The 15,817-nt window shown below is 41.5% G+C and overlaps 1 protein-coding gene across 1 annotated transcript in view; it reads left to right on the top strand.

Moving 5' to 3' along the window:
• The window catches only part of LOC112266486 (nck-associated protein 5), a 163,203-nt gene that overhangs the window by 143,359 nt on the left and 4,027 nt on the right, over positions 1–15,817 (top strand). The window contains exons 16-20 of the mRNA XM_042296645.1: positions 110–197; positions 4,761–5,096; positions 6,843–6,967; positions 7,749–7,872; positions 8,011–8,192. Of these exons, the coding sequence (XP_042152579.1) occupies positions 110–197; positions 4,761–5,096; positions 6,843–6,967; positions 7,749–7,872; positions 8,011–8,192 (855 nt within the window). The remainder of the gene's footprint in view (positions 1–109; positions 198–4,760; positions 5,097–6,842; positions 6,968–7,748; positions 7,873–8,010; positions 8,193–15,817) is intronic.

Raw genomic sequence — 15,817 nt, 5'->3', positions numbered from 1 at the left:
AGAAAAGCCCTTGAATGAGTAGGTGTTCTAAAACTTTTGACCGGTAGTGTATGTTGTGAGAACTCAAGTAAAGTTAAATGCACTTCATCCTTCATTTTTCTCTCACCAGACCATCATTGTGACACAGAAGATCAGCTTGCATGGAGAGAATGAGGAGGAACCCAACCCCGAGACTTCATGTCAGGACCACATGATAGGTAAGGTTTTACTGTAGCCATGGGCCTACTGTACTTTGAGCTATCGTCTGAAAACATATAACATTTTAGTGCTAATAAGCAACATTAATATAGATTTCTCAACATAGACATGTTCAGTAGTCACCAGCAATGCATCTCCAACTTTTGCTCTCTGTGTAAAGTATTTCTGTAATAGAGTATAGAAACGGTCTCTTATTTTAGGCTTTTGCAGTATACAGAAATAGCTGTTGCCGTTCATCACCTAATGGCAAATGCATGTGGGACTTGCATATGTAACACTTTCTCATACCAGTGAAAAACTGTAGGCTTAGAGCCTATAAAAATAATTCCTGTATCTTTGCAGGACTGATTCGTCTTGTCACTGGCAGAGTGAGTCTTTATTATCGCGCCACTCTCCCACTGCATTTTGAGGTCATCAATAAAATGGTTACTGTCTCCGGCGTTCAAAAATCCTTTTAGCGTTGCTAGCGCACAGTATTATTTACGTGGCTAAGACATCGGGGGTTGTCAGGGCAGCTGCTGTTCTGAGAGCTTTGGTGTAGCGTACAATGTGTGATAGGAGAATTATATGCAACAACACCCACTTACTATTTCAATGACAAGGCGATCTTTACACGCTGGGCAGTTTGTCATTCGTTGGCAGGTGGAAGGCATTCTTAGGGAACGTGACTAGGACAGGGCAATCGATGTTTATTAGAGTTTTATAACGCTAGGTGCCTATCGCTCTGTTGGAATGCTTTAAACTGAGTGGCACATTTAACTGTCTATCTTTGAAGAGATGATGCCTGTTGTCCTTTCATGAATGGGGTCTTCTCTCACTTAGTTTGATGTGGCTTTGGCATTTTGTGAACAGGAGAGCAGCAAACCAGTCATGTACAACCTGTGCAAAAGGTGTTTGTGACGCCTTGACTTGAATTATAGTGGTCTTTTCTTTATGTTTGTCCTTATTTTCACACAGGATTATGATCTCTGTTGCTTAATTTTGTTTATTTATTTCCATGCACCATAATAGGTCTGCACAGATGATGTGGCTGCTGGTACGCAATATTCTACTAACTATTTTATGCTGACTATCACAATGACTATCTAAATCTAGATGAATTCTAAAGGATGGACATTAAGGACCTAGAGTTGCAGGTTATTTTGGACATCATTTACATCAAACATGGAAAACCACATACCACTACATACCATTACTTATGAAAGCTGCTCTCTTTGCCTCTAAGTCATTTTTATATGCTAGCCTCTGTATTGATGGGGTCGACCACACAAATATTGGAGAAATAGTTTTGACATGAGAAAATGTCAAGGATGTATGAACATTTTCCTGATTCAACTAAGCCCCATATCAGTGGAACAGAGCCAAAAATAAGATTGTTAATCGTTTCTGTATTCTAATTAACTGAATGGCATATCTAATTCTGCCAGCTAAGCACATCTATCCAACCTCCCCTCAGTATGAATTAAAGGTCTCATAAAGATTTAAGCAGAGTCCACTTATAGGTCCTGAAGTCCAGCCTAGCATATCATTTTACCCTGGACTTTTATGGGTAGAATATGTCACATATTTGCCTGATCTCAATTACTTATTTTCTCTGAACACAAGAAACTAGAAACAAAATTGTGTTTTATTTTTGACATAATGTGATATTGTAGCAGGGATTCAAACTAGAAACTAGAAAAGGACGCGGATGGACTCATGAGTCTGAGGTGTGGCTTTGTCATGGTTCAAATCAAATCAAATCACATTTTATTTGTCACATGCGCACTAATGCAACAGGTGTAGACTTTAAGGTGAAATGCTTACTTACAAGCCCTTAACCAACAACGCAGTTTTCAGAAAAGTTTAATATTTATTAAATAAACTATATAAAAAAAATTCAAGAGCAACAATAAAATAACAATAACGAGGCTATATACAATGGGACCAGTACCGAGTCAATGTGCATTGTTACAGGATAGTCAAGGTAATTGAGATGATATGTAGGTAAAGTGACTGTGCATAGATAATAGATCATAAACAGCTCAAGTTTTGACCTTGGACTGAATTTAAATGGTTTGAGGTCTTGGTCATGTGACAATAGTCATGACCTCTGGTTGTAATTCCCATGTAGTTGCGATGGTGGTTAATGTCTGGGTTTTACATGCGTCCTCATCATAATATGTCATTAGGTCTGCAGAGCTTGCTCTCTATCTCCAGGAGGTTTAATATAGAAGTGATTGGGATCACAGTAAACACAATTCCAGAGCCTCTCTGATACTTTTTCCTATGATTTTAGATAGTATTACCCTAGGGCCATTCAAATCATACCCTACGAGGTCCGGAGCACTGCTGGTTTTCTGTTCTACCTGATAATTAATATGCACAAACCTGGTATCCCAGGTCTAAACCAGTCCCCGATGAGAAAGGAAGATTGAAAAAAAGCAGTGGAACTGGCTTCTAGGTCCATGTTAGACCTTGTTATAGTGTGAGTGCAAACGGCATATTGAAAACGACTGCCAAATCAACTCCTTTGATTATTGAGCTTTGTGAGGTGTGGATGTCTCCCTCTTTCTCTTTCCTTCCTCTCTTTCTCTTTTATTTCCCTTTCTCTGTCTCCCTCTTTATCTTCTGTCTTCTTCCTTGAATATAGGATCAAGAATGTGAGACATTCTGAACTGGTTTACACTTGATGCATAATGCAGAACTCTGTAGTAATTGATCAGCTGTTTTTTTATGGGCTGGCCACTACCGCCCCCGTGATGACTCATTGCAGATGTATCTAAGCAACATAACAGGTCCATCTGTCCATCGAGGTGGTTCATGACCACCTCAGCTACAACATTACTGCGGAGTAGGAGGTGCAAGAGAGGCAGAAGAAGACACATATGCCTACAATATGACTCTGACTGTGTACTAATAGCATGATTAAGTCGACTCTGTTTACTCCCAGTCATCCAGTGGGACGTTTCTGATGCATAATTGAATTAATTATTGTTTTGATGCACTGTTGGTTTAATTGAATGTCTGGTTGCACATTTAGAGGGGACTGAAAATATTGGTTTATTAAGGTTAATCATGTATTTTACAACAGCAGTGCATTGCCTCTGATAAAGAGCTTTGGTTTTAATTATGAGGGTTTGATGCAGCTGGTTGGCGATGATGTTGTGCGAGCCCTATGTTTATGGGTTATTGTACTAAAGCATATCCATGGAAGCTCTTACATGCCTTGAACCCCTTCAGGGGAAACAGTTAATATATAATTAATGAATTCATTAATTCAATAATCCATCCATTTACCCATTATTTTCTAGAAGTTTGGGTTGAACGTCCAGAGACTGTATGACAACGATGGAGGGATGTGTTAGGGCATATAGAAGAAGTGGATGTTTATGGTCTGAGCGTTACAAGACCAAGCGCCATGGTTAAGGGCAGAGCTAGCAGAAATTAAGCCAACTCTAAAAAGAAATAGGTCCCATGCTTGTCCATAAAAGGCAAGAAAGAAATCAGAACTTACAGATTGTTCTAAATATCTTCCAAAACAACTGCTCACTCAAAAGGATCAATCATTTCCAAGGTTTTTCCATCCTCAACTAGTCTATAATGTACATAACGCTAGATTGATATGTTCTACTTTTGCAATGCAGCAATACACTGTGCAACCTAGAATGAAAATAGAACATTGTCAAAGTTGCAGTCATATCAGCCATCTGACCTTTCCCCTACTTTTGTCTTTAAACTGAATTAATGTTCAACACTCTCTTTCTTTTTCTTTTTTTTACCCAAATTGTTGCAATTAAGTAATGAGCACAGAATGATTAGCCAACATCATTCACAGTTACATGGAATTGGATCATGTCGAACAGCCATCCATCTGTCTCGCTCGGAGACGGAGGCTTTGCAAAACTGTGTATTTTAAACGCTGTCCATCTGTTGCTACAGTGTCCTTAGATCACTGCGCAGTGTGGAACATATCAAGTTCGGTGAATGTGTATATATCAACATAATGCTGATATAGGAGGTAGGGAGAAAAATCACTAATAAATTGGCACTCTAAAGTCACGCTGGGTTCCAAATGGGTGAAATTAGATTGGGAACGCAGAGAGACCTAGGAGTTACAAGCGGCCGTTCATTTTAGATCCTTTTCAAGATTAGTCAGATACCTTTATTAATTTTATGAAGAAGTGATACAGATTTGATCATAGAGGGCTGATAACCACTTATAGGAATAAACCTGATGAATTACACACACAACAGATCGCATCACACATATTACTGGACAAAGTAATACGAAAAGTTCAGACCTTTTTCCTGCATTACATTTCTACAGTTTCTCATAATGATTTGGCTTTGGATTGTACCCAGGTGCTCCGTACGTTAAGTAATGCTCCTGTATCTCTTGCTTTTGCCTCCATTCGTTCTCCTATCTTATTGAACCTACCCCAAGATGCCCTTTTTACCCACAACACCTTCCGTTGCTTGTGAATCCAATCCAGTGGCTCTTCCTCCTTTTCCATTGCTACCCCCTCCCCGCCCCCAACCCCATCATCACACGCTGCTTCTCCTGTCCCCCACCCCCCCAGGCTCCAGCTGTCAAATGAGAACCCTGGACAGCGGGATTGGCACCTTCCCCCTCCCTGACTCCGTCACCCGGGTCAATGGGCGCCACATTCCTAGATCTGAGTCCAGCCCCGACCGGACAATGGCGAGCGTTCACAGTCCCACTGATCCTGACCAGGACCTCGTCTCGGCCTCTGCTGCTCATTCCCCATCCCATGTGACAGTGCCGTCCCTGTCTGAATCCCAACCACATGTACCACCCACCAGTGCCCTGGGCCACTCCCTGTCTGACTCTACAGTTACTGGAAGAGGTTGTGGACAGGAAGCCCTGAGCCACCTCCCCAGACCATCCACCTCAGGTAAGACTGGGGGTTCACCTCATATCAACATCCCCGTTACGTCTCCATTCTATACCCTTCTCCCAAAGCGTGCACTTCCACACTCCCCTTTATGCATTAAGAAGCCGTAAGTATTGGCTGGACAATGTCCACACCATTGCTCTTATACCAGTACAGTCCCATCATGTGAAGTGCACACTTCAGGGAGAAAAGTCGATGATTGGGACACAACCACTGTTACAGGCTCTGTGTTGTCTCTGGTTCATGCCAATGGTTTTATGTTAGGTAAACCAATGATTCACAGCTGCATATAAAAGTTAGAATGGCTGAGCAGGCTCAAAGGATGTTTGGCCACTATCATGAAACCCAATTTGGTGTTAACCCATCTATAAACTGTGTGTAAAATGAGAGAGGATAAAATTCAGATTCTCGCTGGCTCAATTTGATTGTGCAATGACGGTGGCAGTGTTTTACTTCAATTCGCATCATTGTGAACCTTAAGTCGCCCTCAAGAATTCACTACACATGTTCCACCCTCTCAATCTCAACAGAGGATCCATTCTCCACTTGAAGCTATTCAGTGAAAAGGAAAACCTTCTACCTTTTGTTATTCAATCTCCTATGCATTTTGAATGCTGGACTAGATGGACAAGCCTATTGGTATTCTGAGTGATATTCTGTAGCTCTGCTTAACAAAGGACACTGTGTCCCCCACCCACCTTCACAAAACCCTCCGGATAATATGACCCACAGACCATATCCCAAGGATAAGTCGCTAATACAATTAGACACGCAAACTCAATAGCGACAATTAGCGACATAGATCATAAACCACCTTCTGCCTGTTCATTTACCACAGCAACACAACAGCACGACGGTGGGTGGGGAGGAGAGAGAGAGGGATCATATGGGCTGAGGGAAGTAATACTAACAATGTACTCGTATAGGGATGAGTGATCTCCGTGATCACGCCTAGGGATTTATGCAATCAGGGAATTAGTGTCTATCTGTGTGACCTCGGTACTGCGGTTAAGGTAGGCATGACCAGCAGCTGTCATTATAAGGAATAGAGAACGAGCCTAATCTACACCACGGATTCCCTCACAGGTAGTCAAGAAGATGAAAGAACTATTTTGTCCTCGGCGCGGTACAAATTATTCTGCTGATGTTCCCGCGGTGCCGCCGCCAACGAGGCCCAGTTAATTATATTGTCAGGAGAAGGCAGGGAGTTGTATAGAAACAAAAAGTGTGAAGGAAGGGGTAGGTAGTCATTAAAATTCACACTGACTCAGCTGTGACTATCATTGGATGCTTTGTCATTGGGAGTGACAGTTTGAAGCTGGTATTTCGGGGCTGCTTCAAGTCAGAAATGTAGCGATGTAGTCTCGGTAGGGAGGATGCCATTGACTATTAATAGATGAAATGCCAAACTCTCCTCACAATTAAAGAAATTGTAGCATAATGCTCATGTTGTACAGCATGGGCTTTCACAGGTTAACAACTATATTAGCATAGCGTTAGCTATGGATGCGTCCCAAATGGTAACCTATGGCCATGGTCAAACGTAGTGCACTATAAAGTGAATAGGGAGCCATTTGGGATGTAACCATGAGTCTTACTGAAACTCCGGGACCTAATAGCTTTGACATTTTTTCTTTCCTCCGCCCTCTATGTACGCAATGCGTAGGCTCTCTTCCTGGTGTGAGTGTGTGGGTTTGGTTGTTGTCTGTGTCTCATGGTTTGTTTCTCTTTACTTTTGAATGATAGATGTCATCAGAAGGAAGCGACTGAGTCATATAGAGTTATGCAGCACCAGCAACGCAGTCACTACGGAGGCCCACAAGGAACAAGTGGAGAAGAAGAGGAACACTAAGGATCTAAACTCACCCACTGTAAGGAACTTCCCCAGCACTATTAGGTCTATGTCAAAGGGGTGGTGTTTTGGAGGCAAAATAGACTGCAATAGCATGGTAGCATATAATAGCATTGATTCCTTATGTTGCATGAAATACAGTAAATGTTGCTAGTAGTGGAGGGACGTAAATCAATTATCCTCCGACAGAATAATAGCAGCAATAAGAGAACTGCTAAACTGAAAAATCTACAGTACTTCAAATGCCTAGTGGTTGTGTTTCTGTGTAGCACGTAAAACGCATTATCATCTGTAATTGCGGCTTCCGTACAATCCCTATACAATTTCACATTTCCAAGAAGCATTATCATTATGAAAGAGTATCTCTGTAATCTGTTGAGGATACAGTGATATTAAAGGGATTTCATCTACTTCCCCAGAGTCAGATGAACTCGTGGATACCATTTTTATATCTCTACTTCCAGTATCAATGAAGTTAGATGTAGTTTCGCGAGCCAATGCTAACTAGCTTTAGCGCAATGACTGGACGTATATGGGTATCTGATGGCATGCTAGTAGATCTAGGGCCTCATTGCCAAAATCCCAAAGTATCCATTTAAGACAGCAATTGCTAACTAGCGTTAGCACAATTACTAGACGTCTAACAGCTAGTGTGCCATAGAATGCCAGTCATTGTGCTAATGCTAATGCATTTGCTCGCGAAACTACTAACTTCCTTCATACTGGATGCAGGGATTGAGGGATTGATCTATCTTCTTATCTTCTCATTCTGTTCTGATGTCCCTCTCTTTCCTGAACAGGACAGAGCCCCAAGAGTGTGCACATACTCAGGCAGTAGCAGTGACACCGAGACAGAGTCTGATGGGAACACGCTAGGCTCCACCCAAAGCACCCTTACCAACAGAGCAAAGACGAGCAACCAAGGTCAGAATCTTGTCTGCATCCCACATCCACAGACACAATATTAATGTTATTTAGGCCTACATCATTTGATTTTAGCCAGTGTTTCTTGATTTGGTTGATTGATTGATAGATATATTGATTGAAACATGCTCTCCACAGTCTACTACGAAGAGAAGACAATGAAGAGGAACAGTGTGGGAAAGTTCCCGTCAATCATGGACTACTATCAACATGATATGTTCTCTCACATAGAGAAGGACGAACACAGGGGCAGTTTCTCCCAATACCACTTGTTGCACAACCAGTCATCGCTAGAGGGCAAAGCAGGAGACAGACTAAGCGTAAGTACTTCCTGTTGACCTATGACATACACTGACCAAATATCTGAACGCAACATGCAACAATTTCAAAGGTTTTACTGGGTTACAGTTCATATAAGGAAATCAGTCAATTGAAATAAATTCATTAGCCCCTAATATATGGATTTCACATGACTGGGCAATGGCGCAGCCACGGGTTGGCCTGGGAGGGCATATGCCCACCCATTAGGGAGCCAGGCCCAGCCAATCAGAATGAGTTTTCACCCACAAAAGGGCTTTATTACAGACAGAAATACTCCTCAGCACCCCCTGCCAAATTCTCTAAAACAACGTTGGAGATGGCTTATGGTAGAGCAATTAACATTCAATTCCCTGGCAACAGCTCTGGTGGACATTCCTGCAGGGCATACTCCCTCAAAACTTGAGACATTTGTGGCATTGTGTTGTGTGACAAAACTGCACATTTTAGTGGCCTTTTATTGCCCCCAGCATAAGGTGCAACTGTGTAATTATCATGCTGTTTAATCATTTTATTGATATGCCACACCTGTCAGGTGGATGGATTATCTTGGCAAAGGAGAAATGTTCACTAACAGGGATGTAAACAAATTTGTCGGCAAAATTGGAGAGAAATATGCTTTTCGTGCTTATGGAAAATTTCTGAGATTTTCTATTTCAGCTCATGAAACATGGGACCAACAGTTTACATGTTGCATTTATATTTTTGTTCAGTATATTACCTTTGACATATCCTTTTGTAGCTCGTCAACTAGATGATTATGGTCTGCTGATGTTGCTTCAGGAGGATCTATTGTATGGACCACTTTACTTCTTTACCTTATGTAAGATCATGCATTAGCTCAAAACAAATTGTTTCCATGGTAACTTGCATTCGCTGTGAAGCAACATTTGTCCTTTTCCAGCTTCTCCAGCTTTCTCAAAGTGCGTCCCGAGTCTACAAAGCTTGATGTCTTTCACCCTCCTACACAGTGCTGTAGTTGGATTGTTCGGACATTTTCATAAAACAAAAAAACTGAAAGTCACCTAATTGCTTTCGATCGGCTTGCCCTCTCGTGTCACGGGGTATTTGCCTACCAGTATTTAACTTCACTGAATGACAAATTAGGAGCAGTGACCATGAAATGGCCCTCACCCCCCTTGGCCCCCGCTTCCCCTCAGATCAGTGCAGTAGAATAACCTAACACACACACACACACGACCTGACAGAAAAATCCATCATCTGCAAAAGGATCTGACTCAACACAAGTTCAGAGAGGGAAAGAGAGCGAGAGGAAAAATACATGAATATGTTTTATGTTCTTGAACTCTGGTTCTTACTGTTGGCCTACAGAGGCCTTGTACTATGAAAGAGGAGCAGTACTGAAAGTTGCAGCTACTCTGCTAAAGCAAAATACAACTTTGCAGGGCTCAGGGTGTGTGCCTTTTTATTAAACTTACAACATCATCCTTGCCCGTCTCTTTTTGGGGTCAAACATTTCTAATAGATTCAATAAGTACAGATTTATTCCATTCTGCATTGACTGAACAATTGACTGCTCAAAATTGAATGTGGAGAAACGAATGTCCTTGGCGTATGCTTTGACCCTGACAAAGGCTCTGCCTTGAATAATTGGGGAAAAAATTGAGCTTTTTGTCTTCTCAGCCATTAGTCTACACTTAATAAAAGAATTTTGGATATGAGGCTTCCGCTCCCACTCTACAAAGGCGTTTGTGCTAAAATGGCCTGGATTTGACCATTTTTAATGTCAGTGTGAAATAAAGGGAAGTGTGGTTGCTGGTTGTGGACGTGGGGTTGTAAAATGAGGTTTTTCTGACAAGGTTTATGTGTGGTTGGCTGCTGCGGTGATGAGCTGGGAGTTTGAAAGCATGGCTCTGATTGTGATGAGATTCCCTACAGAAATGCAGCGTGTCGGACAGAGATCATGTGCATCCAACCTGCACAGAGATCACCCAAACAACGACAACAAATACACCCAAAGACAGAGCAACACTATGGATTTAATCCTACCATCTTTTGCTGTCCAATAATTGGTCTTGGAAAGACCTCCACAAGAAAACATCTTCATAAATAAAATAAAGAAACTTTGGAAAGACATCTAACACAATAAAGGCCCATGAGGATTGTTGACATTGTTTAGTTGAATAGCACTTGACTATTCTAAATGAATCCGTTAATAATTCAATGTTCAAGTTAAAGGTAGATATGTGTTGAATTACAGAAGAGAAAACATCATTTAATAGCCATCAACCAACCAAGATGATGGTCCCCCTTTCAACCCATTTACTCCTTTTCAGCCCATTTACTCCTTTTCAACCCATTTACTCCTTTTCAACCCATTTACTCCTTATTAACATGTATTTTACCTTAAAGGGACAATGTGTCTCTTAAAGAGACACAGTTGCCCTCCTGTCCACCCATGTCAATACCCCCATACATACAGTGGGGTCTGAAATTATTGATACCCTTGATAAAAAATGAGCAAAAATGACTGTATAAAATAAATAATACAAATACTGAGCTACAGTATATTGTATGCTCCCAAAAAAATGGAAATTCAGAGAATTAGATTTTTTAAAAGAAGTAATATCAATGTTTTCTCAAAATTTAGGGGTCACAATACCTCCAATTGCGAGGATAATGGCATTTAGCCTTTTTCTAAATGTTCCTCCATACAGATTTATTTCAGATCCTTGATATCCTTCGTCTGCGCTTATGGACTGCCCTCTTCAATTCAAACCACAGGTTTTCAATGGGTTTCATGTCCGCGTAGACTGAGATGGCCATTGCAAAATGTTGTTTTTGTGGCCAATGAACCCTTTCTTTGTGGATTTTGATGTGTACTTGGGGTTATTGTCTTGCTGGAAGTTCCACTTGCGGCCAAGTTTCAGCCTCCTGGTAGAGGCAACCAGGTGTGTGGCATAAGATGTCCCTGTACTGGACATTTTAGTTCATGATGCCATTGACCTTAACAATGGTTCCTGGACCAGTGTAAGCAAAATAGCCCCATAACATCAAAGATCCACCACCATATTGTACAGTAGGAATGGGGTTCTTTTCTGCTCATGCATTCTAATTTCGACTCTAAACCCACTACTGGTGTGCTTGGCTAAAGAGCTCTATTTTCATGTCATCCCAAAAATGTAAAAGCCTGGAGTTTGCTTAATGGCATTATTATAAAAAATAAATAAAAATAGGGGGTAGATCAGCTCTAATATTGCAAGTAAATTTGGGCTTTCATCAATTTAATTGTTTGCATATTTTCCAATCCCCCATATCTATATATTTTTAAACATACAGTACCAGTCAAAAGTTAGGACACACCTACTCATTCAAGGGTTTTTCTTTACAACTTTACATTGTAGAATAATAGTGAAGACATCAAAACTATGAAATCACACAACATGGAATCATGTAGTAACCAAAAAAATGTAAAACAAATCCTTTGCTTTGATAACAGCTTTGCACACTCTTGGCATTCTCCCAGCCAGCTTCACCTGGAATGCTTTTCCAACTGTCTTGAAGGAGTTCCCACATATGCTGAGCACTTGTTGGCTGCTTTTCCTTCACTCTGCGGTCCAACTCATCCCAAACCATCTCAATTGGGTTGAGGTTGTGTTGATTGTGGAGGTCATCTGATGCAGCACTCCATCACTCTCCTTCATGGTCAAATAGCCCTTACACAGCCTGGAGGTGTGTTGAGTCATTGTCCTGTTGAAAGACAAATGATAGTCCTAATAAGCGCAAACCAGATGGGATGGTGTATCACTGCAGAATGCTGTGTGCCTTGAATTCTAAATAAATCACAGACTCAGCAAAGCACCCCCACACCATCACACCTCCTCCTCCATGCTTCATGGTGGGAACCACACACGCGGAGGTCATCCGTTCACCGACTCTGCGTCTCACAAAGACACAGTGGTTGGAACCAGAAATCTCAAATTTTGACTCATCAGACCAAAGGACAGATTTCCACCGGTCTAATTGCTCATGTTTCATGGCCCAAGCAAGTCTCTTCTTCTTATTGGTGTCCTTTAGTAGTGGTTTCTTTGCAGCAATTTAACCCTGAAGGCCTTATTCACACAGTCTCCTTTGAACAGTTGATGTTGAGATTTGTCTGTTACTTGAACTCTGTGAAGCATTTATTTGAGCAGCAATTTGAGGTGCAGTTAACTCTAGTGATCTTATCCTCTACAGCAGAGGTAACTCTGGGTCTTCCTTTCCTGTGGCGGTCCTCATGAGAGCCAGTTTCCTCATAGTGCTTGATGGTTTTTGCGACTGCACTTGAAGAGGCTTTCAAAGTTCTTGACATTTTCCAGATTGACTGACCTTCATGTCTTAAAGTAATGATGGACTGTCATTTCTCTTTGATTATTTGAGCCGTTCTTGCCATAATATGGACTTGGTCTTTTACAAAGTAGGGCTTTCTTCTGTATACCACCCCTACCTTGTCACAACACAACTAACTATCTCAAATGCATTAAGAAGGAAATAAATTCCACAAAGGAACTTTCAACAAGGCACGCCTGTTAATTGAAATGCATTCCAGGTGACTACCTCATGAAGCTAGTAGAGAGAATGCAGAGTGTACAAAGCTGTCAAGGCAAAGAGGGGCTTACTGTGAAGAATCTCAAATGAAATATATTTTAATTTGTTTAACACTTTCGGTTATGACATGAATCCATATCTGTTATTTCCTAGTTTTGATGTCTTCACTGTTATTCTACAATGTAGAAAATATCTATAAAAGTATAGAAAAAAACCATGGATGAGTAGGTGTGTCCAAACTTTTGACTGTTACTGTATGTATATAGATCTTGTATATATTTTCCCTTATTATTTTCCCCTAACCCTACATCCCCTTCCTAATTGGAGTAAACCAATGGACAACAACAACTTCTACTTCCAGCTTATACATACTATATACTGTACATTTTAAGGACACAGTATGTTTTACAATAGTTACCTTTTTTTTTTTTTTTTTTTTTGTCCCTTCCTTGTTCTTTTTTGTCCCAGCTACCCTTAACCCACCATCCAGTTTTGATTTCTATTTGAGATATATTATTTATGTTTCACAAAAGTTCTGAACCTTTCTATTCTCATAGTTTCTACAGATTGTAAAGTAAAGATAAACATTTTTGCTAAGAGTGTTATTATATTATTGATAGCTTGACTAAGACTTTTCAAATCACCCAGCAGTGCTAAATGGCATTGGCACTTGGATTCGATAGGAACTGGTGCTTTGGTCAGATTACATGAAAATAGAGGTCTTTTGGCCACTCCCACCAGTGGTGGGTGTGGCACCAAAATGAGAATGTATGAGCCGAAAAGAAACCCATACCTACTGTAAAATATGGTGGTGTGACCATTCCCTTTAAGTCCGTCAGGTAAGTTCATAATCTTGTTATGGAAGATTTGTTTGGGAAGTGTGCGGAAGGTGGGGGGAGCACGGGTGCGGTGTGAGATTGGGTGATTTAAGTGCCTTTAATAACCTTTCACAAACACTCAGGAGAGTGATGTAAAGCTCAGCAGCTCCCATCAGAGACCTCATGGCCCAGCCTGGCCCCCATTCATCATCCTGACACTGCCTGACAGCCACGCTGCCTGCCTGCCTCTCTGGATGCCTGGCTACACCCCCTCTTCCCTCTGCCTCCTTCAATCTCCCCCTTTTTATTTCTATATCTTTCTCAGTTGCTCTCATCCTCTCTTTCCCTCTCTATCTTTCCTTCTCTCCCCTTTTCTCTTTCTTTCCTTCTCTCCCAGGTTCTCTCTCTCTCGCTCCCTTCTCTCTCTCTCTCGCTCCCTTCTCTCTCTCCCTCGCTCCCTTCTCTCTCTCTCTCTCGCTCCCTTCTCTCCCGATGGGTAATAGAGATTGCTGCAGGCCTCTCCGACAGGGGGAAAACAGCATTAGATGCTGTGCTGGGGCCGGGCATGGCAGGGCCTAAGGAGCCAGACCAGAGAGGGCCAGGTTACACAGCAATATGCCTCATAACTATGTAATATCTGTGTTCACACTTTCTCCCCCAGCTGCTTGTAACAGCTTGTTACCTGGAGCACTAATGCAATGGGGAGAGAGAGGCATGTTTTTGGTCTTGGACATGCAATTGGAAGTAGAAGTACAGACATGTAAGACGTGCTACAGACAGACTTTCGAATCAAATATTGGGCCGGAATGTTATGAGTAATTTGTAATTTTCTAAATATAAGAGGTGTATTTTTTTTAAACATCTGACACCAAGTGTAGAGAAAAAGTATTGTCTCTCAAGGCCCACATGCCTAATATATATATATATATATATATATATTGATTGATTGATTGATTGATTGATTGATTTAAATTGTATACCAGCTGCTACTGCCTATACGTACATACACAACTGTATCCCATTAGTGGTATATGAACAATAAATATTTCAGACACACAACAATTGTCCAGAATCCCAGTCAGGGAGAAGAACAGCCATTCTCTATTTGACCTCCTTATCGACTGACTGACTCTTCTTTAGAAAGGAAGAATGTTTCCAACGTATATATTCTGTCAGAATCCAAGTTACCTAAGACATTCCCATTGAACTGAAATACCTCAGTGTTGCTAGATGATAACCAATTAGCCGTTGACAAGCTCTTTTTCCACCTGATGTGCCCCTGAGGCGATGTTTTCCTGTGTGTTCCCGTTGTAAAGGATACACTTCAACTGGCTCCTTAGGTGCCTTCGGATGGTCAAGGTCTGCAAGGAGGTTGGTTTCGACCCACAGACAAGAGTGGTAATTGTGTTTCACCAAATCAAATTCAATCACAGATAAGAATCCCTCCTACCAAGATAGAGAGCTCAGGGCTGTTAGGAGAAGAACAGGACCATGATTGCTGTTCCTCACTGTCAAAGGCACTGAACGAAAGGCCACCCCAATTCCAATCACTGATCACAATCAAGTCAAACACCCTCTGCTCGGCTCTCATGGTCTCCCACATCCATGCACCTGTAGACTACACTACACCGGCACATACTATATGGTTGGTTTCCCGGACCCAGATTGAGCCTAGTCTTGGACTAAAAAGCATTTTCGATGTAGCACTTTTGACTCTCCAGTAACTTTGCTACAATGGAGATGTGTCCTTTTGCAGATTTGAGTCACATTCGTTTTTATCACCAACCCTTGAATTACCATTATTAGTCACTGTACCTCAAAAGTGATATTTTTCAGAAGTCTAGGGTATTTCCGATTTTCTCTGTGCTGATTTAGTACATGAAGAATATCTAACCCGCGGTGCCTGTGTTTAGAATGCATTACTGTAAACCGCCAGATTGTTAGCAGAGTGGTTCTGGGCTGGAGTTCCTGGGAGGAAAGCCATTTCTAAGAGGCACCTGGCAGTGAACACTTAATGATGAGGAGTTAGTGCAACCCCGAGGGCGGTCTATACCCCTGGTAATACGGTAATACCTCTGTGTACTCTCCACCCAGGAAGTGTGTGGATGGCTTGACCCTTTCGGTAGATTGGCTGGAGGAAAATCCAGTTATCGGGAGAATTGTGTTTACCTTGACCACCGATACAATGTAGCCAGAGAGCACAGGCTCCTTATAACGATTCCTCAAATTATTTCAAGATTCCTCAGTGCATTTCTGCATAC

Source organism: Oncorhynchus tshawytscha, linkage group LG14, assembly GCF_018296145.1.
Source record: "Oncorhynchus tshawytscha isolate Ot180627B linkage group LG14, Otsh_v2.0, whole genome shotgun sequence".
Lineage (NCBI taxonomy): Eukaryota > Metazoa > Chordata > Actinopteri > Salmoniformes > Salmonidae > Oncorhynchus > Oncorhynchus tshawytscha.
Note: the sequence above shows the minus strand (reverse complement) of the source record. Positions and strands in the feature narration are given on the sequence as shown.